We start from the raw sequence: 11,272 nt of genomic DNA, 5'->3' as shown, positions 1-11,272 counted from the left end.
GGTGTCCCAACTTCTGTTGATTACTTAAAAACCCTCTGTCTGTCTTAAACCAGAGTTGGGACAGACTGTCTGAGGTACTACTTGGCCAATATCACACTGTAGAAAGTTGTACACTCTAGTGATAATGGCAAGAAAAAATGGCAGTTAACAGAGGAAATGAGGCCGAGCGTTATTACGTTTAGAAGTGTAGGAGAAATTGCAAAAAAAAAAAAAACTCAATTCACGGTTAATGGGTACAGTGGTGTCATTCATAATCTCTGAAACAGAAACTCTGATAGCAAGAGATCTGGCAGAGCCAAAGTCACAACCCAATCAGAAGACAAGTTTGTGAGGGTCAGCAGCTGGTGTGACGGGCACCTCACAGCACAACGGCTTCAAGCACAGCTTAACAGAGGTCAAAAGCAAGTCTCAGTTTGTACTGGGAAGAGGAGACTTTGTGCTGCAGGTTTGACAGGGCGAGTGGCAGGAAGAAAGCCATTCCTTAAAGGACAAAACAGGGCCTTGAAGTACCGGCTGTGGACTACTGCAGTCTTATGGACTGATGAATCCAACTTTGATATTTTCAGTTCATCATGCAGGGTGTTTGTACGCCGTCAACTTGGTGATGGTTCCTCAGTGTCTGACACCAACTGTCAAACATGAAGGAGGAAATGTGATGGTGTGGTGTTCTTTTGCTGGAGGCAAGAGTTGGTGACTTGCACAGAGTGATTGGCATTCTGAATCAAAAGGGCTACCACAGCATTTTGCAGCACCACGCAATTCCTTCTGGTCTGTGTCTAGTAGGTCAGGGGTTCATCCTGTAGCAAAGCAATGACCCAAAATAAGATTCCAGGCTATGTCAGAAATACGTTAAAAGAGAAGAACAAGAGAGTACACTTCAAAACATGGAGAGGCCAGCAGTCTCCAGACTTAAACCCCATTATGTTAGTTTGGGATGAACTGAACAGAAGGGTGAAAGGAGAGCAACCTACAAGTGCAACACATTTGTGGGAAATTCTGCAACAGTGGTGGGAAGATCTTTCTCACCAATATTTGATTACCCTTATAGAAAGAATGCCACGTGTGTGTTTGGCTGTTATAGCAGCAAAAGGTGGCTACTCTGATGATTTAAAAATTTGGATAACGTTTTGTACACTTAATGATCCCTTGACTTTTTTGCCATTGTTTGTTTGTTCTATGATCTCTTGAAACATTAAGACATTAAACTGTGTGCACTTCCGTAAAAACTGAGAGGTTCTAAAACGTTTGACTGTTAGTGTATGGGGTAAAAGGGGGAATGAAAAAAACACAAGAATCTTCAGGAATAAAGGCACACCCTTATGCATCACTGAATTTCATGTTAGTATCTGATGGCTGCAAAGTGGCCACTGCTGCTGCCTAATAGCTGTAGTGCTCCGGGTTCAAACCTGGCTTACTCAGTGGGTGTCTTTAATAAGTATGTCTAGTGTGCTGGTGTTAATTTCGACATCTGTTGAGACTGATGTGTCCGCAACTTTTGTTAATGTGGTCTGGAGTTGCTCTCAGTGTCTCTCACACATGCTGGCAGGTTTTTTGCAAATCTTCCAGTGAAGGACTCTGGCCACTGTGTCATCTCTTTGGGTGTAAAACCCTTCAGCCACCAAGACTTCACATATTGGAAACCAGATAGAGATGACAGCATCAAGGGCTGAAAGGCAAAACTGTCACTTATCTGTTTTGTTATCTGATTTCTGTTGATGCCTTGAAGTAACGGGTATGCAGGCTGTTATCCTTTTCAGCCATAGTAAGAACTTTCCACTCTTGGTCTTCGTTCACTCTTTATAAGCCATCCATAGCTAAGGTCTCAGTTTAAATAGAATTGGCCATAAGGTCTGCACCTTCCCCACAATACTTTTGGTCATGACTAATTTTATTTTTTGCTGGTCAGGTGTTTACATTTCTATTGGTCCGGTCTGGTGAGTTGTCCTGTTATCTGCGCACATGGCAGGGGAATTGCACATAGTTGACTAAACTTCAGATTTTTTAATCTTCATTTTATTCGTTCCATGGTTGAACACATTCCGAACATGTTGGATTTTGGAATCCAGCAGGAAACCCAGAAATCCACATACTGCTGACCTACACCCAGTATGTAATCTTATTTCAATCAGGCCCACACCTCCTTTAGATCTCAGGATGTAGGTTTTTAGGGTTCTTGTGTATTACTGTAGCTGATGTGTGTATCCAGTTTATGAAAATCACGTTGTCACCACCAGCTTATGATTCCATAGCTGCAGGTCAGGGCAAGAATGGCTAATTAGTTTATGGCTTGGAGTTTGTTACGTGCTGGTAAGGAACGCCTAATGATCTTCTTTATTCTGTAGACGTCCTCTTTGACGACTTTTTGCTTATCTGCCTTATGGTTCATATCTGCACTTTCATTTATCCCCAAGTTCAAATCTCTGATGACACAATAGGAGTTTGGTATTTTCACTGGGTGTTGATTTCCATCAATGCCAGTTTTTCAGCTAGAAAGTCATTTGAAACTCATTTACAAAATGTAACTGCTCTTTTAGGTGCCAGTGACAAGGCCATCTACAAATACCATGCGAGTGATTATTTAAAGGTGAGGTTGCTTTTGAGTGCTGATATTGATTGAATTCATGTCCAAGGTTGTGGAGAATGCTGCTTAGTGGGTTTATTTAGAGACATGACAATAGTGTTGATAAGACGAGGTATATCCTGGAGACTCCCAGCAAATTTGACAAACGTGGTCAGTCCTTTTTCATGGAGAAACTGCACAGTTGTTAGCTGCCGACGCACGGAAGTTGACGCTTTTATCAGAACAAAGTGGGTTTGTTCTCTCCACTGTGAATTCTTGTGTGCCTCCAAAGATGGCTACTTGTGGAGAATCATTTGCCACATTCAAGGCAGTAATATGGTTTCTAGTGTGAATTCTTGAGTGCCTCTGAAGATGGCTACTTGTAGAGAATTGTTTGCCACATTCAAGGCAGTGATAAGGTTTCTCTCCATTGTGAACTTTTGTGTGCCTTTGAAGCTGGCTGCTGCAGAAGAATTGTTTGCCACATTCAAGGCAGCCATATGGCCTCTCTCCGGTATGAATTCTTGTGTGTAACCGAAGACTGCGTTTCTCAGAGAATTGTTTGCCACATTCAGAACAGCAATACGGCTTCTCACCAGTGTGAACTCTTAAGTGATTCTGACGATCAGTACTAGTGGTGAATCGACTGCCACATTCAGAACAGCCATAAGGCTTCTCTCCAGTGTGAATTCTTTTGTGTCTCTGAAGAATGCTACTGGTAGAGAATTCTTTACCACACTCACAGCACCGATAAGGCTTCTGCCCAGTATGAACTCTTGTGTGGGCCTGAAGATGGCCTATTTGTGAAAATTGCTTACCACACTCCGAACAGCAATACGGCTTCTCTCCAGTGTGAATTCTTTTGTGTGCCTTTAGACCGCTACTGAAGGAGAATCGTTTCCCACATTCAGAACAGCAATATGGCTTCTCTCCCGTGTGAATTCTTGAGTGATTCTGAAGATCTGTATTAGTGGTGAAACGGCTGCCACATTCAGAACAGCCATAAGGCTTCTCTCCAGTGTGAATTCTTTTATGTATCTGAAGATTGTTGCTGCGGGAGAACTGTTTACCGCATTCAGAACAGAAGTTTGTTTTCGGTCTTATACAGTTCTTTGTAGCTTTGTAATTTGATTTGCATGCAATAGTTTTTCTCATGTCTTCACAGACTTCCACAGCTTCTGCATCTGACCTTTGTAGCTGTTGTTGAATGATTATTGTGGCAGTCCTAGTTAGTTTTACAATATGGGGAGAACTATCTTGTAAAGCATCTGGTGTTAAAATATCTGATCCAGATTTCAGTATCTTTATACTTTCATTATGCGGTACCTGATGTGGCTTGCACTGAAGGGAACTCTCAGTAAATGATGGTGGAAAGACACAGTCAGTCTGCTGGAAATCTGTAGAAATACAGAAATAAACAATTTTAGATAAAAATAACAAGCTTAGAAAGTCGTCTAATAAGAGGCAATTGTTTTGTGCAAAATAACTTGCTCCTACTGAAATACACCTCAACTCAAAATGACTGTCTCCAAAACCAGTCCTCTCTTTTGATGGGTGGCAGATTCTTTATTCAGTGCAATGTGCATATTCTAGGGGCCAAGAAAACAATATCAGCTGTGTGTTACAACCCTACCAAGTTAGGTCTCTTCTCATGTGTAGAGGTCTCCTCAGAACAGCGGCAATAATATTAACACCTTTAAAGTCACAAACAAAAGTGTATATATAAGCACTCGGGTACCTGAAAGTGCACCTGATAGCGAAAGGGGAGCTACTCGAATATTAGAATATTTGTACACTGAAATTCAAATCCTTTTAAATATGTGCCAAATAAGCATGCAGCTGAATACAGTGTGCTCCGCCTTATCATGATACACTTATAATGGGCAAATCACAAAGCAGTTAAATTGGCGATGGGTTACATGTATGTACGTAGTTTTCCGATTGGGTAAGAAATTTGGGGGTGGGTAGAATGTTCCAATTTGCCAGACTGCATCATAGTCAGACATATGCTAGCTTTGTAAGTGGATATAATCACATCGAAGAAACACAGTGAGTTGTGGAGACATTTTAATAAATTTGTTGAGTGCAAGCTGTGCCAAAGAAAACTCTGAAACTGTAACACAGTGGTCTCCAACTTCAGTCCAGGAGGGCCGCAGTGGCTGCAGGTTTTCATTCTAACCCTTTTCTTAATTGGTAACCAGTTTTTAATGCTAATAACTCCTTTTTTTCATTTTAATTGACTTTTTTTTTAAGATTTGGCATGAATTTCTTAATTGTTCCTCTGAATTGTTTAATTTCTTTCCTTAAATGACACCCAAACAGAAATGAAATGTGAAATGAGCGAGCCATCGGAAGACAACTCAGTCAGGGCCTCAAACTCCAACCAATTTCACTCCAACCAGTTGCTTAATTAGGCCCTGATTTTTGTTGTTAATTAATTAATTCTAAGGCTTGTTGCTGCTCTCAGAGAACCATAGACACTTGAAATAAGGTGCAAAGTAGTGTGGTGGGCAGTAAGACTTTAGGAATGTTCAAAACTCGACTTGATGTTATTTTACAAGAATTAGGTGGATAGGACTGGTGAGCTTTATTATTCTGAATAGCCTATTCTTATCTAGATTGTTCTAATGGCATACATTTTCAAAATTGTTGAGCACTGTTAAAATGTTTTGAGGACCTGAACAGATCAGCATTCCTGAGACCTTCATCTTTCTTTATTTTCAGATATTGTATGATGGACACAGTTTGCTGGTCATGTTTGGGCTCATTTTGTATCTCATTATTGTTTGGCTGCTAATTAAGGAAAAAGAAACAATTAAAAGGGTCTTGAGTCAAGAGCAAGTCAATTAAAATTAATTCAAAAGAAGTTAATCAGCAGCAAAAACAGGTCACCGATTAAGAAAATGGTTAGAATTAAAAACATGCAGACACTGCGGCCATCACCAGAGTTGAGACCCCTGCCATAACATAATGAGTATAAGGCACTGCCATAAAATGTCTATGGATGCCGCTATGTCTAAGCCTATGACTAGCCAAAGCAGCATTACTTCATTCATTAATAGCAAAGAAAGGTTTGATACTCGTAGAGTGGGAAGAACTATGCAGCTAATCGCTGAAATGTTTGCTAAAGACATTTACCACTTAGCTTTGTAAAAGTGGAAGGCTTTAAGGAACTCGTACATTACACCAAACCCCAATACAGTGTACTCTGCTGATAAAACCATAACTGCCAGACAGAATAGGTGAGCTTTGTGACAACAGCGTAATCAAAGACCGAAAGTGTTATCACCACTGACTTGTACCACCGATTCTTATAGTACAATAGCATGTCACTTATTTGATGATAAATGGACCATTCAGAATGCAGTACTAGGAACACACAGCTTTGATGAAAGACACACAGCTCCTCCGCTGAACGCGGATATGTTGCAAATGAATTAGCAGCAGCAGCATCCAGAACACTGAACGCTGTCCTCCGACAAGCTTATAGTACAAGAGGCGATTTACAACAAAAAGAGTTGGAAAGCTGCTTCAGTTAGCCATGTTTTATACGTGGACAAGACCCTCTGCTGTTTGTAAATCAAAATTGCTACAAAAAGTTAACCATTCTTGTGAAACATTGCCTTTGTGTGCTGACAACATCTGTTCCAGCCAAGCGTATTTTCTTGGTCACCGGATTATTTATCAATCAAATGCACACTCACTCGCCTGTCACTGCAGTAGGTGCACAGATTGACCTTTTGGAATAAGAACATGTCCTGTCAACACAACTGCCCGCCCTTCTCTGAAGTTTGAGTGTTGGTTTACCCGACTGAATGTTTAGTAGCTCAGCAGTTAAAAGATAAGCTTTACTTCGATCTCAAAGCATAATATGTACATTGAGGTTCACTGTTTCAGTAAACAAATACATAAAAAAATTCAGTTATTTTATATTATATATATATATATATATATATATATATATATATATATATATATATATATATATAGAGAGAGAGAGAGAGAGAGAGAGAGAGAGAGAGAGAGAGAGAGAGAGAGAGAGAGAGAGAGAGAGAGAGAGAGAGAGAGAGAGAGAGAGAGAGAGAGAGAGAGAGAGAGAGAGAGAGAGAGAGAGATCTTATACTTGCTGTGACCCGTGGCTCCACCTGCGTAGAACTGAAACAGGACAGCGATGAGTGCCCTGCCCAGCTCCCTGCTCCTGGCATCACACTTACCCCTCCCCACAGCCTTTGTCTCAGAATAGTGCAAATATATTGCTCCTGGAAGTGAACTATGATACTTAGCTCAATTAGAGAAGTCACAAAATCAACTGGAATGCTCAAGCAAATTACAGAAAAAAACCCAGATTATAAATCAATTAAGTAGTTCTCTCGTTCACTAACTAAGCAGATGTAAGGAACACATCCCAAGGCTGGTGCGTGGGTGAGTGAGGAGGGCCCCGCCACCCTCAGTCCGCTACATGTATCTTGGATTCACACAGATAAATCGGTACTGTAAGCGAACTACAATACTTAGCACAATGAGAGAAGTCACAAAATCACCCGGAATGTTCAAGCAAATTTTAGAAAAAAACCCCTCTCATTTGCTAGCTAAGCGGAGGTAAGGTACTCCCCGTGGCTGGCGCGTGAATGAGTAAGGAGGGCCCCAGCCCCCTCCCCTTGCCCCGCTGCATCTCTTTCGGATTCCCGCAGATATTAAATAAATAAATAAAGCAGTACAGAAAGCGAACTATGATTCTTAGTGCAATGAGAGAGGTTAGAAAATCAACTGGATTGTTCAAGCAAATTATAGAAAAAAACCCGATCTAAATCCATTAAGTAGTTCTCTCATGAAAAGTAGCCAGACAGAAAGACATTGGATTTTTTTTATATATATACATATACATATATATATATACATATATATATATATATACATATATATATATATATATACATATATATATATATATATATATATATATATATATATATATATATATATATATATATATATATATATATATATATATATATATACATACATACATATATACACACAGTGCATCCATAATATTCACAGCGCATCACTTTTTCCACATTTTGTTATGTTACAGCCTTATTCCAAAATGGATTAAATCCATTTTTTTCTCAGAATTCTACACACAACACCCCATAATGACAATGTGAAAAAAGTTTACTTGAGGTTTTTGCAAATTTATTAAAAATAAAAAAACTGAGAAATCACATGTACATAAGTATTCCCAGCCTTTGCTCAATACTTTGTCGATGCATCTTTGGCAGCACTTACAGCCTCAAGTCTTTTTGAATATGATGCCACAAGCTTGGCACACCTGTCCTTGGCCAGTTTCGCCCATTCCTCTTTGCAGCACCTCTCAAGCTCCATCAGGTTGGATGGGAAGTGTCGGTGCCCAGCCATTTTAAGATCTCTCCAGAGATGTTCAATCGTATTCAAGTCTGGGCTCTGGCTGGGCCACTCAAGGACATTCACAGAGTTGTCCTGAAGCCACTCCTTTGATATCTTGGCTGTGTGCTTAGGGTCGTTGTCCTGCTGAAAGATGAACCGTCGCCCCAGTCTGAGGTCAGGAGCCTCTGGAGCAGGTTTTCATCCAGGATGTCTCTGTACATTGCTGCAGTCATCTTTCCCTTTATCCTGACTAGTCTCCCAGTTCCTGCCGCTGAAAAACATCCCCAACGGCATGATGTGATTTCTCAGTTTTTTTTATTTTTAATAAATTTGCAAAAACCTCAAGTAAACTTTTTTCATGTTGTCATTATGGGCTGTTGTGTGTAGAATTCTGAGGAAAAAAAATGAATTTAAATATTTTTTAGAATAGAGCTGTAACATAACGAAATGTGGAAAAAGTGATGCGCTGTGAATACTTTCCGGATGCACTGTAGATACTAGCTGATTACCCAGTGGTTTCACATACCGAGTGCAAGGGAAAAAAATAAAATGTAGTATATAAATTATTAAACAGTAAAACATTAACATGTAAGAAGTAAAGATACACTGAGCAGTACTGGAGTGTTTTCAGGTAAAGTACATATTAAAGGCGCTATAAACACAACAGGTAAGTAGCACTAACAGCAGCTTAAATGTATTTGGATCATCTCTCGGTAGCAGATCCCTTGTGAAAGCACTACACGACCGCTGTGGTATAGAAATTACATTTTCTATGCGATCCTGCAAATGTCTGCCTGACAACCTTGCACTACGTGCCTGTGATTTAAGAGAAAAATTATTCTGAGAAATGTGGACGCTGCCCTTCCATGCTTAATGGGCAGAAGGTCCAAACAATTCCCAAGTCCAAAACTTAACATCTTAGATGTAAACCCTCCATCTTCTTAAAAGAATTCATCACAAAAGCAACCTTGAATGTTGCGGGGTTTTAGTGACCTGAACTCACCATAAGGGACAGTAAGTAGGCGTGAAGTGCAATTTACAAAGAGAGTTTTGCTTCAATGGCGCCGATCACACTAATTTGCAATGATTTCCACTCTCCCAGGAGCCGAGAGGGCACTCGAGGTGTCACAAATAGTGCGAGAAGAGAGGACACCGCCCGAAACTACGAAGCTCTTGACCCGGCGGAGCAGCCCGACATTCCGCACCTTTAAGCATCCACTTTGTTCTCACGACACCTCACCACTGAAGGTGGTCTTGTCTTCACATTGTTTACAGCTCGGCGCAGTTAAAAAGTAGAAAGACGCAAAGCTGTTTTCCTCATCTCTTCTACTATCAAGTACTGCCAATTAAAAAAAAGTTATAATGTGGCAGTTACCGCATCATGTGGACGAATAAATAAAACTTCTCTGTCAGAACGCGCCTAGCGGCGGACGGCTCGACACTGGAGTCCAGAGTAGAGGGTGACGCAGGGCGTACTTCTAAGGGATAGATTGGCGTGTTTGTGTTTACTTCTTTTCAATATCAATAAAATAACTCTCACACAAATAATAACAATTCGTAAAGACGATATAAAAATGGCGTCCACAAACGAAGTGATTAGTTCCTGTATTATAATATGTTCTGTGGTCATACGTAGTTTCCGTTTCAAACACAAAAAGAATTTTATATATATAGATGTATATATATACATACTAGAGAGACAGAGAGATAAACACAAAGAAAACAGTCAGATGTTATGCACGCAAAAATTTTCCTGGTAACTTCCATTTAATTGATTTTAAAATACAACCAAGACATTACTAATGTTGCAAATGGCTATTACTGTGCTTGAAATGACTGTCCTTTAATTCATTACAAAGGTTAAAAGGTCATTTTCATTAGAGGTCATTTTTTTCATGCCGATTTCAAGTCGGTGTTTAGTTTTTCTCGAGCATGTCAGGTTTTTGTGATGAAGCCAATTTATATATTGCATGATATTTGTTATAATTAGCCTAAGCGTATAACAAGATTTAACAACAGTCGCCTGTATTTTTGTGTTACAAGCGGCATTATCTGCGATTAATTTCAGTTGTTATCACACCTAGAAATTGTATGAATTGTCCAGACAGTTTCTGTTATGTGTGTGGTTCATTCACAGCAATGAACACAACATGGCCCAATTACAGCAGATCTTAAGATGATATACAAATTGTAACTTGGCTGTCCACTTGATAACAGGGATAAATCTTGGGCCCCACAAGTCATCTGTACCAGTTGTTCCAACAGACTGGCTAAATTGTCGAAAGGTAGCAATGCCATTTGCAATCCCGATGGTATGGAGGGAACCACAAGATCATTTAAACGATTGCTCCTTATTCGATTCTCAGCTAAAACTAAGCACACAATTGTATATCCCAGCCTGGATTCTGCAATCAGGCTGCCGAAAATCATTGTAAATACACCTCTTGCATTCACATCTAGAGTTCTTTCCAGAAAACCCTGGTATAGTGAGTGAGAGCAAGAAGAATGTCTTCATCAGGACATTCAGTTAATGGAGTGTCACTACCAAGGTTTCTGGAATGAGAGTATGATGGCCGACGACTGTGGGATGCTGTACCGCAACAATCCAGACACAATGCACACAAGAAAATCCCACTCCAAGTGTTTTTAAAGAAACAGTGGTAGCTGACTGACACAGTTCAGTATATCTATGCCACAGTGTGTGCCCATGTGACTTTGCACTGAAGATACTGAAACATGTACTTCACTGGTGCTTATGCTTTTGTCAAAACTACATGCAAGTACACTGTAAACTAACATCACTCAGAACTCAAAAAGTTGACGTGACTGGAAAAGCCTGAAAGCAGAACTCAAATCTGCTTGAAAACCGGATTCAGAAAACTGTGTTATGGTCTCTGATGATTACCAAAAAAATGTTTGGTGTTGCCTTGTGTTATTCTCATGTGACTGCAAAGCCTCGTTTTCAGCAGCCATTCCTTCACTGTGCTAGTGGTAAACGTCCTCGGTTCATTCTTAGTCAGTCATTTTAAAAGTTAATGGGTTATTAAAGAAACCTTTGTAATTGCATTACCACCACTGAAACCTGTCACTCTGTTCACTTGGGCTGCAAGCTACTGGCATTCCCAAAGTTCATTACCGAGTTCCAAAATGGCCAAAATCAAACAGCTTTCTCTAGAAACATGTCAATCTAGTGCTTAGTTAGTGTTTGTTTTTTTTTTCCCTCCCAGAATAAGTTGTGAAAGAAAACTGCTTGTAAGTTACTAAGGGTTAAAAACTGAAAAAGCTGTGTTACTATAATGGCATACA

The 11,272-nt window shown here is 39.9% G+C and overlaps 1 protein-coding gene across 1 annotated transcript in view; it reads right to left on the bottom strand.

The window, feature by feature from the left end:
• Positions 1–472: 472 nt before the first annotated feature.
• Positions 473–11,272, bottom strand: part of LOC120534632 (zinc finger protein 850-like) — a 69,279-nt gene continuing 58,479 nt past the window's right edge. Inside the window, 1 exon segment of the mRNA XM_039762224.1 lies at positions 473–3,659. Within this exon segment, the coding sequence (XP_039618158.1) occupies positions 2,744–3,659 (916 nt within the window). The 3' untranslated portion in view covers positions 473–2,743.

Source organism: Polypterus senegalus, chromosome 8 (assembly GCF_016835505.1).
Source record: "Polypterus senegalus isolate Bchr_013 chromosome 8, ASM1683550v1, whole genome shotgun sequence".
Classification (NCBI taxonomy): Eukaryota; Metazoa; Chordata; class Cladistia; order Polypteriformes; family Polypteridae; genus Polypterus; species Polypterus senegalus.
The sequence above is the reverse complement of the archived record's forward strand: the minus strand, read 5'-3'. Positions and strand labels throughout refer to the sequence as shown.